The sequence below is a fragment of the Hibiscus syriacus genome, unplaced genomic scaffold, assembly GCF_006381635.1.
Source record: "Hibiscus syriacus cultivar Baekdansim isolate YM2019G1 unplaced genomic scaffold, ASM638163v2 tig00110303_pilon, whole genome shotgun sequence".
NCBI classification, from domain to species: domain Eukaryota; kingdom Viridiplantae; phylum Streptophyta; class Magnoliopsida; order Malvales; family Malvaceae; genus Hibiscus; species Hibiscus syriacus.
In genome coordinates, this window is record NW_024062672.1 from 2,297,365 (window position 1) to 2,316,180 (window position 18,816).

The following is an 18,816-nucleotide window of genomic DNA, read 5'->3' on the forward strand; positions in this document are numbered from 1 at the left end:
TTGGTGCTTTTGAATAATGTAAAATTCATGTGTTGTTTTGTCGGGGATCATAAACCAAATTAAACTCGAATTTGTAAATTTCATTGCAAAGACATTAATTAATCGTTGAGGTACCGATTTAGGGCGTTGTGGGGGTATTAATCATTCCCCACACTTAACCGACTCTCGAACTCATTTTTTGGTAACGCAAACCTAAATTGGTTGTTTTAATTAAAATTAATTTTTTATTTAAAATGACAAAACGTTTTGGGTGCCCAATCACACTCTAATCAAATATTGGTGGCGACTCCTCGAACCGTATGATTTTCATATCATTAAGGAATTTCCAAATTTTCGAAACGAGAGGTTTTCTAAGATCACATTATTTTTAATTAAAAATAAACCATAAAAAGAATAATTAAAAATGATGCGGTTTTCAAAATCTCGCTTCCCCACTGAAAATAATCGTTTCGACATTCTTGAGAGCAGCTAAAAATCTTCTACCTGCAATTTTCCTTTTCCAAGATGTCCACATAGAACATTTCAAAACACATATACAATACACAACGTTTCCATCATATTCCCACGAGAAAGATGAATGAACATTGATTACACGACTGCTTTCAGTTGTCGAACTCGTCGAATTACTCATGGTGTTTATAACACTACTGAAAATATTTTAAATATTTCATTTAAAGAAAAGTTCCATTTAATATTTCATTAGGGTATACTGATTATATGGAAAGTTTAGGAAAAGAATAAAAATCGAAAAAGATGAAAGGAGAGTAGATTAGAGATTTAGAGATGAAAGAGTGTTTTTATATTAAAAATCCAATAGATTAGAAATGAAAAACTTACACAAATCTTATGATGATGTCCAACATATGAAGGTGACCAAAGGAGTTGCTGCTTTTCAAAACCACGATAGGATTAGATGAATTTTAGGATAGTAGCAAAATTTAGGGTTTTTAAATTAGATTTTAAGGTAAAAATCTTTTATTATTTTTTTAATTGCTTACTTTCCAGGTCAACTCATTTAAACATATGCAACACCCAAACAAAATTAAACAGATTAAGCTGGGAAACCGTTAGTCAAAGACGAAACCGTTGGTCAAAGAATTATATTAAATTTTTTTTCCAAAGTTTAAAGACTACATTGATTTAGGAAAAAAAAAAGATGAGCCACGCTAGTTTTTTTTTTAAGTTGGAGGGCCTTTGATATTATTTTGCCTTAATTAAATCACGGTCAAATAATTTACATTATATCTGATATGATTTACAACTTTTTTTTGTATAATTACCAGTATTTGATCTATTAATCGATCATCTGAATCGAATACTACAAAGATAAATACGACCCTCTCAATTTAATTTTCTTCATTTACAATTATTAAAATTCAAATATTTAACCATACTTAAAATATATATATAATGTATCATCTAACTTTATTGCTGTTGGTGATTTACAACCTTATTTGTGACGTGCAAATGGCCGGCTCGATTAGCTTCCTCGCATGGGGACCGCAGTGCTCCACCAATGGCACATCATTCCAATTTCTACACACTTGACACTCTATGCCTTCGTCCTTCCAATTTCATAAAGACATTAAAATCTTTTATGTCTGGTTGAGGATCTGTACAGCAAAAATAAAAAAAAGAACTAATGTTTTTTTTTTAATTTAGTGGTCTAAGATCAAAGTCGTTTGTAGCTTTACCTTATTCTCAGTTCTGTTTGTTTGTACCTTCTTGTGACTAAACCTTTTTCATTTTCTGTTCCATTAAAATTAATTTTTATATCAAAATTTTCAATTTTACCTTTTTAATTATTTAACACTTATTTAGTAATAAAATATATTTTTTAAAAATCTTTTTAAAGCCTGACTTAAGTTCAATGAATAGTGGCAAGCCCAATTAATGTATCGCCGATGTACATGGGCCTAACTACAGCATTTAACAACCATGGGTGAAGTGTAACTTGTATGATAAATTTTCAAGATTTAATTAAAAAATAAATATTTAAATTATATTTTATTATTTGATTTAGTTGTCCAACGTTTCTTTTGATTAAAGTACGTTTTTAAAGTTTCTTAATTATTATTTTAAGTGTTTGATTTATTATAAATGTTAAAAAAATATATAAGAGAACAATCAATTAATCAATGTTTAATAAGCAGTCTAATTTTTAATTTTTTTAAATTTTAGACTAAAAGGCTAATCAGTGTCTGATCCCATGATTAAATCCATTATATTTTATTATTCGTTGTTAGTTACTTGTTAAGTTCACCAGCTTTACCTTTTTAATTATACGTGAAATCTAGAAATTAATAATTTAGTATATTTCTTGTTAGTTATTAAAAAAAATTAGTAGTAATTTAGCATTTTCTTATTATCTATAAATAATTATTAATTAGACTTTTTTAATGAAATAATTTTTAAGGTAACTATTAAAAGAAAATAAAAATATTAATGAATTTATCCAGTTGAGTTTTCTTACTCAACTCAATTCATTAAGGTTTCGAGTTGAACTCGAACTTAAACTAAATCAACTCGATTCCAGCACTAATCAAATTTTAACCGAATTGAATTATATAACTTTTATATTGCAATCATCTTAAATTATATTAGCGTACCATAAAACTACCTAAATTCTTTGATTGAAGATAACCCAAAGAAATCAACCTACGATTTACCGGGAATTTCATCGGACATATTAAACTTGAAAAACAGAAACAAAATTATATTTTTTAATAAATACCACATTAAATGATTCAGGCCTCTTAGACATCCCTAGACAGATAGTTCTGCTATATGACAGTCTTAATATACGATTAAGAAAATACTCTACTAAAAATGTTAATATATTTAATCATTTTCGGTACAGCGTTACCTAAAACAATATTTTTTTTACTGAAAATGTTAATTTCGCTACCTAATTTTTCAGTAGAAAAAATAACATTTTAGGTAGCGCCCAATATTAACATTTTCGGTAGAAAAAATAGTGTTTTAGGTAGCGCTTTACTGAAAATGTTAAAAATTTTAAGTAACGCCTAATTTTAACATTTTCGGTAAAAAAATAATATTTTAAGTAATGCTTTACCAGAAATATTAAAAAAATATTAACATTTCCGATAACATATTTGATTAACCGTATATTAAGGCTACCATACTTTAGACATCACTAGATATACCTAAGAACATGTTCACATAATATGTGTCCGACAACTTTTTTGAAAAATAGATACTTAAGTTATTCTAAAGATATATGTTTGAGTTGAAAACTCACATTTAGAAGATGGTTCGGAGTTCCGATAAGTGTCGAAAACAATTTTGCTTTTCAGTTATTCAACGATTTAAAAATAAGATATTCTTAAAATTTTGAGTTTTGATGTATTTATTATCAAATTAAATTCGAATAAATTTGAATCAACTTCATTGTTATAAGCTTACAAGTTAAACGTCGTATAAAAAGTAAAATCTTTTTTTGAACGGAAGCAGCTAATTTTATTTAAAATATACAATATCTTAAATTACAATAAAGATTTATAATCATTAAATATTATATTAATAAAATATATTAAATATTTAATAATTACATCCCAAATAATAATAATTTAATTAAAAGTAGATTAATAGAAAACGACTAGTTATTTTATGTGTAATTTTTTTCGATTAAATTATTTTATGTGTAATTTTTTTCGATTAAATTATTTTATGTGTAATTTTAGTTAAAATAACAGAATTACAAATGTTTAAAATGTAAATGGAGAGTAACATTTTCAAAATTAATAATATGAGTCAGAGCTGACGTGTCGGAATCCAAGTGCTTGCAAAATATTAGAGACCAAGTGAGTAATGTGCAGGAGGTTTGACAAAATGATTTTAGGCCCACTCCCCATTGTTCGTTTTTCAGGAATTTATACAGTGCGATTTATTTATATATAATTAAAAAAATGTTATCGATTTTATTATTATTTAAATAATAAAATAAGTAAAAATTTATTTAAAATATTATTATTTTTATTTAAAATATTAATATTTTTTAATATTTTCGGTAAGATGTTAAACAATAATAAAATCAATAGAAAAGTAACAAAACATGTAATATTTTACTAATTTTATTAACAAAATCAATAAAACGTCTAATAATAATAAAATCAGTATAAATAATAATATTTTTGATAATTTTTTACTTATTTTATCATTTAAATAATAACAAAATCAGTAACATCTTTTTTTTTTAATAATATATTAATACTATCCACGTAATCATTTATATTTTCGTTTTTCTCTCTCTTCTTTCGCGCTTCTATTGGTAGTTCTTCTTGGGTGGGCTCATCTGCCCAACTCAATCTTATGTGCAGATCTGCAAATTATTAATAATTTGCACAAACCCCTAAATCAATGATGAATTTAGATATGAGTATTTAATCGAGATAAAAAAAAATTAGTTATTCATTCTAATGAATCATATTTAAAAAATTTGAGTCTAATTATTTAAGTTTCTCTATAATTTTTATGATAATTATTTATAGTATTATAATAATGATTGATTCCCATTTTTGTATTTTCTCTAACCATAATATATATATATATATATATATATATTTATATTTTTTTAATATTATAATGTTATTTAATATATTAAATATAATATAAAATTATAAAAAATATATATAATATTATGTTTTGAGGGTAAGATATTGATGAGAGTATTAAATAGTCAATGAATTTACGCGAAGAAAAAATTTATAAACAATAGCAAGTAAAATGTCAGATTTAGTAAAATGCAAAATTAAGAGAGAGGATAGTTTTAGTAAAAAAAAATAGGATTTGAAGTTGCATACGTATTCTATAATGGCATATGAGTAGAGATGGCAACATGTCAGGTTATGTCGGGTTTTTGGTCAACCTGTTCTGACCAGAAAAATAGTATCATCCACCCGAATTCGACCCGAAAATTATATATCATTCACCTGAATCTGACTTGATTTCGATCGATTCAAATTTTTAGAGTATAAATAAGATTTGACTCAGTATAAAAATAATGACTTAATTAATAAAATAATAATTGTTTTTAAAAAAATTTACATTATTTTTTTGGGGATAAATCATAATTTTATTATCCAAATAGCAAAGTAGCCACAAAATACAATTAGGGTTTGAAACATAACAATACATACAAAAAATAATCAATGATCAACTATACCCCAATAATTACAAAGAGTAATATTCACACTATTTACTCTGTTAAAAGTTCTACCCCTTAGTTGTAAACTAACTATTTATTTGACATCCTTGAATAAATCACTATCAGACCTCGAACGACCTTGGAACAGTCGTTTGTTTCGTTCCTCCCAGAGTTGGTAAACCAGTGCGTTAAGAAGCAGCTTCATGATTGTTGTTATCATTGACTTGCCCCTTCATGTTGAACAAGCCCTAGCCACAAATACGTCCCAAGAACAGTATGCAAACTACAGACTAGAGAAAGCAAATGCAGAATTCCACAGCAGAGCAGCAGTAGGGCATTTTAGGAAGAAATGCTCTCTAGTTTCCAATTCGGCATTGCAAAATACACATAAATAATCATTAATAAGTCCCATTCGGTGAAGCCTTTCCTTGGTAGGGAGTTTATCAAGTAAAACCATCCAGGTTATCAAACTATGCTTGGGGATATGGAGGGGAAACCAGATTAATTTCTGCTAAGAGACTTTAGGCATTTTCACCCGAATAGAATCCCATATAGAACTAGCTTTGACGTTGCCTGAAGATAAGAGATGTTGCACTTCTGGTCTCAATTTCAGAAGCTTTTTTATGCTCCAGCTGACAGAGGTATTAATTCCAACAGTCCATAAATCTTTGCCCTTGAATACGTAATTGTTGAGCCATGCAACCCAGAGGGAACCTTCGCATGCGAGGATGCTTTTAATTAACAAGACCATGCAAGATTTATTCCAGGATTTCATGTCTTTAATACCGAGACCTCCTTTAGATTTTAAAAGCCAGATGTTATTCCAGCTCACCCTGGCTCCTGTTGATGCTTTGTCATACCCTTTCTAGAAGAAACGAGAACATAGTTGTTCAATTTTCCTCAGTAGAAAGTTGGAAAGAAAAAGTTGTGTGCACCAGAAATTTGCAATAGAAGAAAGTATTGTTCTAATGAGCTCCAACCTGTCTGCATAACTTAGCATTTTATTAGACCAGTAATGCAACCCTGATTTAATATTATCGATAAGGGTCACACAATCCTTCTCAGATATTTTCCTTGTGAGCAAAGGAATGCCTAAATATCGCACAGGAAGAGAACCAAGTTTAAACCCAGTGATTTGCTTAATGTTCTCAATAATAGCAGTGGGCATACCAACAACAAAGAATTCACTTTTTGAAGCATTTATCTTAAGTCCCGACATTTTATAGAAAGAGTCCAAAACACTAATCACCCAATAATCGATTCAACAGTACCTTTACAAAAAAATAAGAGATCATCAGTAAAGGACAAGTGAGTAATGTGCAGGAGGTTTGGCAAAATGATTTTAGGCCCACTCCCCATTGTTCATTTTTCTCTCTCTTCTTTCGCGCTTCTTTAAGTAGTTCTTCTTGGGTGGGACCCACCTGCCCAACTCAATCTTCTGGGCAAATATGCAAATTATTAATAATTTGCACAAACCCCTAAATCAATGATGAATTTTGAGTAATATTTAATCGAATCGAGATAAAAAAAATTAATTATTTGAGTTTATTAGTCTGATTTAAAAAGTTTGACTTTAGTTATTTAAGTTTCTATATAATATTTATGATAATTATTTATAGTATTATAGTAATAATTGACTTTTATTTTTGTATTTTTTCTAACCATAATATATATTTTTATATTCTTTTTATATTATAATGTTATTTAATATATATAATACAATCTAAAATTAAAAAATATATATATAATATATATATAATATTTTATTTTAAATAATAAATTTTCGATGATAAAGTATTGATAAGAGTATTAAATAGTTAATGAATTGATAGGAAGAAAAAAGTTATAAACAATATCAAGTAAAATGTCAGTTTTAATAAAATACAAAGTTAAGAGAGATGATATTTTTAGTAAAAAAAAATTGAAATTATATAGGTATTCTATAATGATATAGGAGTAGAAATGGCAATGAGTCAGGTTGTGTCGGGTTTTTGGTCAACCTGGTCCGACCAGAAAAATAGTATCATCCACCCGAATCCGACCCAAAATTTATATATCATTCACTCAACTCTGACTTGACTTCGGTCGATCCAAATTTTTATAGTATAAATTCGATCTAATCTGACGCAATATAAAATAATGAATTAATTAATAAAATAATATTCTTAAGAAAATTACATTATTATTTTCATGTTGGGTTAGAGTTTTTTCACCCTCCACTTGAACTCAACTTGAGCCGACCTCACTCCCTTAAAAAATCTAACTCAACTTGAACTTGATTTTTTTAAAACAAAAAAATCCAAACCTATTGAATCAGGCCAGGTCAGAACTCGTCAATCTCATATTAAATTGTCATCCCTATAGGAGCATATGATTCAAATTTGGTAAAAAAATAGACTTAAAATGAAGAATAAATTGAATAAATTGAAGAAATAAGATAATCATGAAAAGTTGAGGGACTAAATAAAAAAACTATTATAAAAAAAGGAATTGAAACACAAAAGTATTATAGGATGATTTAGAAGCATGTGATTCAAATTTGGTAAAAATTGACTTAAAATGAAGGAGGAATTGAATGAATATGAAAATCAAAGACTAAATCGCAAAAATATCAAAATTGTCAACTTTTTTTATTTTTTAGAGTAACTTAAAATTTTCAAATGTCATCTTGACTCAAACTTAAAAACCAAATCGACTCGAATTACTTAAAATTAAAGAAAAAAATTAATTCTCAAACATTTAAATTTGTAAGTGTATGTGCGTTGTGAATTACTAAACAAATATTTTAAAATATACTATGTTATAATAATATTATTCAAAAAGAAAAATATAACCTAAAACTTTATGTCAATTTAAACAATATGTCATAGACTTAAAGACGAAAGAGGATATAACATAAGTGCAGATGATGCTGTTTAGATGCATGATAAGCAGTTATGTGTAAAATTTTATATTAAGAACAATAAATTTCATAAATTTTGTCAAATAATTTGATATGATATTTTGTTGTATAACTCATACATATAATAAAAATAAAACAAGAAAAAATGTAGAAACAAATACATATCTACATCAATGAAAGTATATATATCTCTTAATATCTCAGTACATAGAAATGGACACATACTTATATTGACCTAAGAATATGTATTTTTAAAAAATAAAAGAAATAAAAATATATATTAAATAATTTATTCAAAAACTATATATATATATAAATTAAAAATAATAAAATGCATATTTTTGTAAATTTGTTTATAAATATTTTTACTTTTATATTAAAATTTTAATTTGTTAAAAATAAAATATATTTCGTGTAAGAATGTGTACGCACCAATATTTTACCAAACTTACAGTAGGCTATGCCCTGCTGCTGCCTCACCCCTACCACCAAACAGCAGCCTCATGCCTTCAACCGTCACCGCCATTTTTCAAGCCTCCTGCAGAGATATCAACAAACCCCGGAATATCCGGAGCATTAAAAACACTTCATTATTAACACAGTGGATCCACAATATAGCTAGGATTATTTTTATCGTTTTTAGCTATGTAAAATTGGTTATAAGAACCAAAAGCATGTAACAAGAGGGGGGATCTGGCTCTCGATTATTCAGACCGAAAAATAGAAAAAAAAATATATCAAGGGTCTTCTTCCTCTCGGTTTTTTTTCAAGCAGAAATACAAGAGCCTTTTTGAAGGTAGTTTTTTTTCCTAATCGTTTTCTCTTTGTTGTTTAAAAGATAATAGAAACAAAACCAAAAAAAATAAATTAGAAGTAGAAGAGTAAGAGCAAGAGTACCTTGAGTTTGTGGTGCTCCTCTGTGAATAGGGTCGTAGGGGAGGTGATAGGAGTCGGGTTAGTCAAGTTCGGGCATCGACGCCGCCGTATATGGTGGTGGTTTTTTAGTTTCGAACCTCTCGACCAAATGATGGACGAAGAGGCTCGGATGGGTTTTCATCGGGGTTTATGGGCATTGGGTTTCGACGAGGCGATGGGTTTCGACGAGAGAAGGACCACCCATGTAGGGTGGCCGGGATGGTGGGCGTTTTGTTTCTTTGGTGAGTAGCCACCATGAGTTGAAGGAGAAGAGGAAAGGGAAATGAAAGTGGGGGAAGAAAACCATCGTGCAAATATGATTCTGGAAAGGGGAGATGTTTTTATTTTTAGTTTTTGGGGTAAATCATGCTTTAAGTCCCCCATTTTAGTGTGTTTCATGCTTAGTTATTAGTTTCAGGTTTAATCGTGTCACAGGTCCTCCTAGTTTTAGATTTTTTTGCAATTTAGTCACCATTTCCTTTTATTTTCTAAGATTTACGAATTAGATGCATGGTTTTGTATTATTTTAATTTAGTCCTCTGTTGTATGTTTTTTTTTCCGAAATTTGGTGCTGATATTTATGATATTCCATTTTAATCCTATAGTTATGGTTTTATTATGATTATAGTGCTTCTGTTTTGGTTATTTTCTTGTTTCATGCCATGATTTTTGTTTATTAATGTTTAATATCCTAAGGTTATTATATATATTTTTTTGTCACCATATAGTAAGTAGATTCATATGTATATTATTTATTTTACCATTAAAGTATGTTTTATGTTTTATATATTTATTTTGTTTGTATTATTATATATTACTTTGTATATAATATTATAGCATGATAGAAAAATTTTATTTTATATTTTTATTATATTTTAGAATAAATATCATGTGTTATGTTTAATAATATTTAGAAAATATGTATATATTTATAAAGTAATATAAAGTTAAAAATAAATTTAAAATGGTTCTTTTAATACACGTGTTTATATTTTTTCTCTAAGTGCTTCAATGTATCATATTTTATTTTGTTTAAAAGTCTCATTAGCATAACTTAACTGATTGCATAATTGGATTAAGGGTAGTATTTATGTGTATTAAAATATTAAGAAGGGACAGTCTTAAAACAACTAGATGTCCTTTTTCGATATTTTAAAATAAATAAATATCCCACTAGAAAAAGCTAAAAAATTGATTGTACTTAAAATTAATTAGTTTTGAGGGGAAAAGGAAATATTCATTATTTTAAACTTATCAAGACAATTTGCTAATTTTATTAGAGATTAAGTCTCGGTGTTTTTAAATTATTGAGTATCCCTTATCTTTTCTAATAATATTCGGATTAATAAATTAAATTTCTTTCTTTGGTAGAATAATTTTTTTTATATGGAATCCTTAGGAAAAATTATTATATTCTTTTTATTTCAGTTGAGAAGAGAAATATTCGTCCTAAAGTATTTTAGGGAGTATTTTATCTTCAATTGGAAATAAGAGAATATTTATATTTTTCCTTAGAATTTTTGTTCTATAATATTTGTATGGTTGAATTAGGAATAATGGAATCGCGATCTAAATATATATTCGAATTCTTAGATTTCTACTATTTAGAGACAATATATAATCGATGGGTACCAATTTTGGGCGTTGTGGGGGTGCTAATCCTTCCCCACACGTAATCGACCCCCGAACTTTTTTTTTATTAAAAGTGAATTTCTGGTTATACGTGGATCGATGCATCTTTTAAAATGAGGTTTTTTTCTTTAAAAAAAACTCTTTTAAAAGAAGATTTTTGGGTATTCGGCCTACCTAACCCAAAAGGTCGATGGCGACTCCGAAACATTTCTTTTACAAAATCGGGTTTTCACGAAATGAGTTGAGACTCGTCGTATCGCCGGAAATCGGTTACGAAAGCTTGGCGACTCCGCTGGGGACATTAGAGGCTCAAGCCTTAAATCGATTATATATGGTGTCTATAGTTAGAAATTGAGAATTCGGTTATATTTAATTTACGATTCCTTTGATTCCTTTCAATTGTTATTTAATATCTTTGTATACTAATGAGTGTATTTGATTAATTTTTAGATGTTAAAGTCTCAGATTCGCTTTAGTTCATTTTGTGTCGTTGTTTGTCAAAGGTTTGATAATTTCTCCTCACACACAACACTTGCATTGCATAACATAAGCTATATACATGAGCTCTTCCTTTTAAGTGGGAGTGAAAGCGACGTCTTCGTGAGAATTTATTCTCCGTGTCAAACCTAGCAATTAGCTTCCGGGGTACATATATCCTATGTCTTCGTGAGAATTTATTCTCCGTGTCAAGCATAGGGAAATGTGCCCCCTCGAATTGAACTCGATCCGCTTAAGCCTATAATGGGTGAGGATTGAGGGTCTGGCTCGCCCAAGGGGGCACCAACAAGGACAATTCGAGTACCTTTACTCTTAGAACCGAAACACTGCATATAATAAACCATAGAAACCCACCCGATTTAAGACCAAGCCGAAACTCTGTCCATAGGTACCCAAATAAGTGTACACAAAGGAGAAATGAACTCTAACCTTTTTTTAAATTTATTTTTATAAATGCATGTGAATTAGAAAATTATGCGGTTTAAGGTTTATCTTATTATTTTAAGTATATGGGTTAGAAAGCATGATTGGGTAGGATTGTTATTTATTAAAAAGTATGTTTGGGTAGCTATCATGATGGGTAGGGTTTTTTTTTCTTTTTTCAAAATTTTATTAACTCATTACATGTACTAACTCGTTTCATTTTCTTGTTTCCTTTCATTTTTTATATTTGCATTGCAGCATTCAAGATTGAGGGTGTTGATCTTTAGTTAATCATCAAATTGGAAAGCTTTCAGTAATGGACGAAAAGTATTCGAGTCAAATTGTTCAAAACTCCGAGGTACGACAGTGGTCTGAAGCACTACAAAGACAAGAAGGGGACAGTTTGCAAGCCGATCATGTGTCAGAATTATTGGGTTATGCTCCTATTTCTCTTAAAAGAAATGACGTCCAAGACTTACGAGACATTTGGGAAAAATGGGAATCAAGTAAGAAACTGCAGTTTTACCAGTGTTATGGGGACATTTCCTATCTGTTGTATGTTGACATAGAGGATGAGCTGCTCCGAGCCTTGATTCAATTTTGGAATCCAGGTTACAACTGCTTTACTTTCAATCAAGAAGATATGGTTCCTACCATCGAAGAATATATTGCTTTGTTGCACATAGAAGAGGCTCAAGAGAATCGGATTTATTCCAAGTCCATCAAAACTCAACCCTTCAAAATCAAATTAGCAAAAATTGCGGGAGTGCGCGAGGAATGGGTGGTTGCTCGTACCAAACAAAAAGGCGAAAGCGAAGGTATTTCTTGGAGTGCTATTAAAGAAATTATTCAAAGTCATCCTGACGAGAAAATTCGATTTGATCTTTTTGCACTGGGTATTTATGGCTTAGTCATCTTCCCGAAGGCCTTGGGATATATTGAAGCTGCAGTTGTGGATTTATTTGAACAATTGCCAAAAAAAATCAACCCTGCTCCTGTGATTTTAGCAGAGACCTTCCGATCCTTGAATGCTTGTCGAAGACTTGGAGGTGGTCGATTTTCAGGGTGCGCACAACTACTATATGTCTGGATACGTAGTCATTTTTGGAAAATTGAAAAGATTTCATATCATCGTTTTAGTACCAGCTACTCGCCTTTGAGAGAATTCCTCGAGCAAGATTGGCCAAAAGGAGTCACTAAAGACATGTGGATAGATGCCTTTAGAAATATACGAGACAAAGACATTGTTTGGCGCGCCCCTTGGCAAATACAAAGTGAACTCCTCTATAAATGTGGTGACTACAATTGGGTGATGTTGCTTGGTTTGTGGGGAGGAATTGGGTACGTACCCCTTTTGGTTTTGAGGCAATATGATGGCCGTCAATTTGTCCCAGTCACTGCTGGATTGCACTCATCTGAATTCGTGTTTCACGGAAACAATTATAAGAAAAACATCCTTCAGGCAGTTAGAGCATGGAAAAGGACTTTCCGTACTAGAGCTGGGGCAGCTAAAGTGATGTTGACCCCAGATTATGAGGAGTGGAGATATGCTAGAAAGAATGAAAATATTCCTCTACCTTACCAAAATGAGGATATCTCTATGGAAGAAAGAATTCAGATAGTCCCATCAGAGGTAGAGATCTTGAGAACGGAGTTCGAGGCAGAGAAAGAAGGTTGGTCAAAAGAATTGGAACAGATGCGACAAGACAAATACATGTTGAGTATCGATGCTGACTTTCATGCTGCACAATTTGCAATGCTAAAAGTGAGAAAAGAAAAAATAGAATCGGATTTAAAAGATCTGAAGAAGGATTACTACAAGCTGCAAAAATCTAGGTCCACAGTTGGGTCAAGCAGAACGTCAGCACAATTAACCAAAGAGTTAAACGAAGAGAAACATCGAGTCAAAAGTATGAAGGCAAGAAACGATCGTCTACTCAAGAGCTTAGAGAAAGGGAAGCAAAAAGTAGAAGAGCTTGAGCTTGTTAAGAGGGAGCGGATCATAAAATATAAAGCTGAGAATCGCGAAGCTATGAAAGAATTAAAAAGGGAGAAAGATCGTGTCAAAGAACTGGAAGACGAAAAGAATAGCATTCTTGAGGGGTTCGAGGCTGAGAAGACCATCATGTTCAGAGGATTTGAAGCCGAAATGAATAACATGCTTGTCGAACTTGATGATAGAGGATAAAGAATCGAAGAATTAGATACTGAAAGGAATAGATGGGAATTGGAAAAGCAACACTTCAATACTACGCTTGAAGCAAGGCAAGAGACAACCAACGGTTGGATAAAAAGGTGTGGAGACAAAAATACAGAAGTACGAAGTCTCAATCGAAGGATGCAGGAAAGACATACAAGACTTGAAGAGGATCTGGCTCAGTGTCGGGCTAAAAACACAGAATTCAGTGATTACATCCTACAACTCGAAGAATCCTTGTTCCAAGAAAATATTCTTCAGGGACCGAGTGATCTTCAGGAAAGTCTTGAAGAGAATGCCTTGCTGCGAAAGCAAATTCAACATCTGGAAAGTGCACTGCAGAGTTGTAATGTACGAATTAATGAGCTAGAGCAAAATTTTCAAGGAACTACTGAACAGTGGCAAAAATCAAATGATTTCTATGAAGAACAAAATGCAGCCAGAAGCAACATGGTAGCCGAGGCCATAATACAGATGAGTGAAGTTGCCAGATACATTGGAGAACTAGCTGTCGAAGCAAAGGTCATCGAGCACCACATCAATCCGATTTCTAAGTGTGGGAAGAAGATGTTGTGGATGATTAGTGAAATTGCTGAGCTTAATAGAAGAGCTAGGCCGTATCTGTGAACTATTATGTAATGAAACTTTTTGTTGCAATGGATGTTAAACTAAGCCGTATCTGTAGAAGTGAACTATTATGTAATGAAAACTTTTTGTTATAATGGAAGTTGTTCTATGACAATTAACTTTTTTGGATCAATACCTCTTGCATACATTCATTCTTCATTTGTATTTATTTATGTATGAATTTTAAATATTTCGCATTAAGACATGCATTCATTAATTAAAAGCACCAAAATAATACGATAAGGTTTCCAATCGCAGCTACCCTGGCCCCTGTTAGCAACAAAGAAACGCAACATTCTTACTATACCAGGAAAGTGAGTAAGAAGATGGACGACAAATTGGACCGTCTCGAGCAAGAGCAGAAAGTCATGCAGGCAGAAATGAGAAGTAAATTTGAAAAGATTGAGACCGACATTGCCAGTTCACAACTGAATATGCTACAGAAATTAGAGGACCTTTTCAAGAAACATGCTGAAAAGAGTCATGCTGGAAATCCCGCCTCCTCTAACCAAGATTCCATACCCCCTCCAGGGATCACAACAGAATCTGGTCCTCCTCTTGGTTTCACACCTATACACATCTCTGCTCGTTCTTCGATACCTCAAGAAGCTCGATCTCATGCATATGTCAGCAATGATAATCAACAACAATAAATGGGATCCACATTCCCAAATAGCTATCAGTCTGTTCCAGGAATAAGGCTAGGAGAATTTAGTACTGAGCACCTAATCCCAGATCTAAATGAGTTAGCCGAAAAGGAGAAAGCCAATGAAGAAATAACTCAACAGTTGAAGAATTTGGAAGAAAGGGTAAAATCGGTAGAAGTGGTTGAATCATTCTATGGGTTTGACGCTAGAGAGCTGAGTTTGGTACCAGACTTGATCATCCCTATGAAGTTCAAGGTTCTCGAATTTGAAAAATACGATGGTACCACATGCCCTTCATCTCATATCACCATGTTTTGCCGAAGGATGGCCGGCCATGTACAAGACGAAAAGCTACTGATTCACTGTTTTCAAGACAGTCTGAAAGGATCTGCCGCCAAATGGTACAACCAATTAACTAGGGCTCACATTAAATCATGGAGAGACTTGGCAAAGGCATTCCTAGAACAGTATCGCCATGTCACAGATATGGTTCCTGATCGGTGGACTCTTCAGAATATGGAAAAGAGAAATAATGAGACTTTCCGACAATATGCCCAGAGGTGGCGTGACGTAGCCGCACAGGTCCAACCCCCTTTACTTGAAAAAGAAGCTACTGTAATTTTTGTCAATACCTTGAAGGCTCCGTACTTAGGGCATTTACTTGGAAATGCCACTAAAAACTTTGCTGATCTAGTTATCTCAGGGGAGCTCATCGAGAACGCTATAAAGAGTGGCAAGATCGAGGCAGTTGATGGGTCCAGTTCAAAAAAACCAGTATACCGGAAAAAAGAAAACGAAGTTAATAATGCAAATGTATACAACAAGAATACTTCAAAAAGTGTCACAATAACCCAACCAAGAGATGAAAGGAATGACACGAGCACCGCCAGAAATGATTCCAAGGGACCTCGCAAGGAGAATGAGAGAATGTCCTTCACACCACTACCAGTACCCTACTCTGAGATATACGCCTCGTTGTTAAAGGCGGATGTGGTGCGCCCTTATCGTTTGACTCCTCTGCAACCACCGTACCCTCATTGGTATGACGTAAATGCACATTGTGATTACCACGATGGAATTACTGGTCACTCTATTGAGAACTGTTTGGCCTTCAAAAAAGTTGTGCAAAATCTGATTAATACTGGGGGATTGCAATTTGATTCACCTGATGTATCAACACACCCACTACCGAATCATGGAGGTAAAGGTGTAAACGCAGTCCATGAGGAGAATAGGAAAAAAACGAAGACAGATGTTGATGAAATCAAATCTCCCTTCATTTGGGTGTTCCAACAACTTTATCATGTCGGCATGGTTCAACAAGATCCTAAACCAAAACCCAATGAATGCGAAAATTATTGTGAATATCACCAAGAAGAAGGACACAAAATTCAACTTTGCCCTGAATTTAGGGGGTTACTACAAAAGTTGATCGACAACAAGGAAATAGAATTCTTTGAGAAAGATGAGGAAAAAAGAGGAGAAGATGTCTGCACAACCGAAAATTCCAAGCCAATGCATAAAACAAATAAGCATGTGGTCATCACTGTGAGACCATCTGCGATGAATTCCACGTCAGTGAAGCCAAAAGTTGTTATCACGGCCCCTTCACCATTTCCGTTTAAAGATACCCACAAGGTACCTTGGAACTACACTGCCAGTGTTTCAATGATAAGGGGACCTGGTTCGCTAGAGGAAACAAAAGTAGCTGAAGAAAATGATAAAACACCAGGAAGCAGCTTGAAGAATGAAATAGTGAGTGAAGTAGGGCACTTTACAAAAAGTGGAAGGTGTTACTCTCCTGAAACATCAAAAGAAGCAGACAATGGGAAATTGAAAGGAAAAGCTGCAGTGGTACCGCAAAGGATATTTAATGATGAGCCCCTACCACTAATCAATGAGTCGGTAACTGAAGCACAAGCACAAGAATTCTTGAAATTCTTAAAACATAGTGAGTATAGTGTAGTAGAGCAGCTACATAAGCAACAAGCACGAATTTTAATTCTGGATCTGTTAATGAATTTAGAAGTACATCGGAATGCTCTACTTAGAGTGCTCAATCAAACATTTGTGCCTGAGGATATAACAGTGAACAAGTTGGATCGAATTGTGGGGCATATAGCTGCAGACAATTACATAACATTCACTGATGATGAAATTCCTGATGGTGGAATGGGATCGGTAAAAGCCCTCAATATCACAACCCACTGCCATGGTCATGTTTTACCAGGTGTTTTGATTGACAATGGGTCGGCACTCAATGTTATGCCTATGGCCACATTACGAAGATTACCAGTGGACAACTCACATATGAGGGCCTACCAAAATGTTGTTAGAGCCTTTGATGGAACCCAGCGGGATGTCCTTGGAAAGATGGAGGTACCATTATTGATTGGACCAACTGTTTACAATATTGATTTTGTGGTAATGGATATCAACCCATCATATAACTGCTTGCTTGGGAGACCATGGATTCATTCTGCAGGGGCAGTCCCTTCGTCATTGCATCAGAAATTGAAATTTGTGACAGATGGCCAGTTAATCAGTATTGGGGCAGAGGAAGAGATCATTGCTTCCGTGACGACTGACACCCCTTACATTGAGACCAATGAGAATGCCCTAGAGTGTTCCTTCAGAGCCTTAGAATTTGTCAACGCTACTTTCATTGCTGAAGGAAACAAGATTCCTCACCCGCATTTATATGAGTGCACTAAGATGACTGTGCGAGAGACTCTAGGAAAAGGAGCTAAAATTGGAAAGGGTCTCGGTAGATGCTTGCAGGGGACTTTACATACCAAATTTGTTATGATGAAGAGCGACTGATTTGGGCTTGGGTTTGAGCCTGATTCTCAGCAAAGAAAGAAAGAATTAAAGAGGAGATGTGAAGTAAGAAGAGCTAGACTGAAAAGAGAGGACATTCCGTGGGATCGTATGTTTTTCCCTCCCTTAAAGAGCTCATTCAAGTTTGGAGGAGTGAACGATATGGAGCAACAGTTAGCCAGAGCAACTGATGAAGGAAAGTAGATGAAAGACAAAGACTTGTTTGACGAAGCCATGGAGGGTTTGGTCATCAACATGATAACTGGGGACGATAAAGCGGGAAAATATTTGGCTAGAATTCGTCCTTGCTTCTCAGGAGAAACGCTGAAAAATTGGACTGCAGAGGATCTCCCTGTAGTTGTTAAGATTAATTCAGAGTAATACCCAAAACTAATCCTTATACTTGTGCCCGCGAGTATTAAGGAATCTTTTTGTAAGGGCAGCTATGTTAACTCTACTTGCTTTCAATGAAAGACATATTTTTGTTTCTCAAATGGCCATCATTATTTACATTTTCATTCTTTGTTCTTCATCCTTTACATTCATTTCATAAATTTTGTCTCTCCTCCCAAATATATATTCGATTCAATTTTTTCCCTTTGCAGGTGTCACAATATCAATAGCATGAATGTTTCTAAATTTAATCCTGAGATAAACTTTGAGCGACCCATATGTTTGGAAGAACTCAATGAGTGTCAGGATGAGGTAGAATGTGATGTTCCTAACGAACTAGTAAGACTGGTGGAAAATGAGGAAAACAGATCTTATCTCACCAGGAGGAGACTGAGATTATAAACTTGGGAACTGATGATGAAAAGAGAGAAGTAAAAATTGGCAGTGCACTTTCAGTTAAAATAAGACGAGACCTAATAGATATGCTCCGAGAATTCAAAGACATCTTTGCGTAGTCTTACCAAGATATGCCAGGGTTGAGTACAAACATAGTGGTGCACAAGCTTCCAATAAAGCCTGAGTGTAAGCCAGTTCA

At 32.8% G+C, this 18,816-nt stretch overlaps 1 protein-coding gene across 1 annotated transcript; it reads left to right on the plus strand.

The window, feature by feature from the left end:
• Positions 1 to 11,853: 11,853 nt before the first annotated feature.
• Positions 11,854 to 13,725, plus strand: LOC120116884. The gene is made up of 4 exons (XM_039137272.1): positions 11,854 to 11,971; positions 12,107 to 12,355; positions 12,482 to 13,055; positions 13,374 to 13,725. The coding sequence occupies exons 1-4, from the start codon at positions 11,854 to 11,856 to the stop codon at positions 13,723 to 13,725; spliced, it is 1,293 nt and encodes a 430-aa protein (XP_038993203.1).
• Positions 13,726 to 18,816: the final 5,091 nt, after the last annotated feature.

What these genes read in the sequence shown, in the direction of transcription:
- LOC120116884 (XM_039137272.1), top strand. Translation starts at nt 11,854, where the DNA reads ATGGACGAAAAGTATTCGAGTCAAATTGTTCAAAACTCCGAGGTACGA. An exon ending in ACAAAAAGGCGAAAGCGAAG is followed by an intron (nt 12,356 to 12,481) that starts GTATTTCTTGGA and finishes GATATATTGAAG; the next exon opens with CTGCAGTTGTGGATTTATTT. An exon ending in GCTGGGGCAGCTAAAGTGAT is followed by an intron (nt 13,056 to 13,373) that starts GTTGACCCCAGA and finishes GCAAAAATCTAG; the next exon opens with GTCCACAGTTGGGTCAAGCA.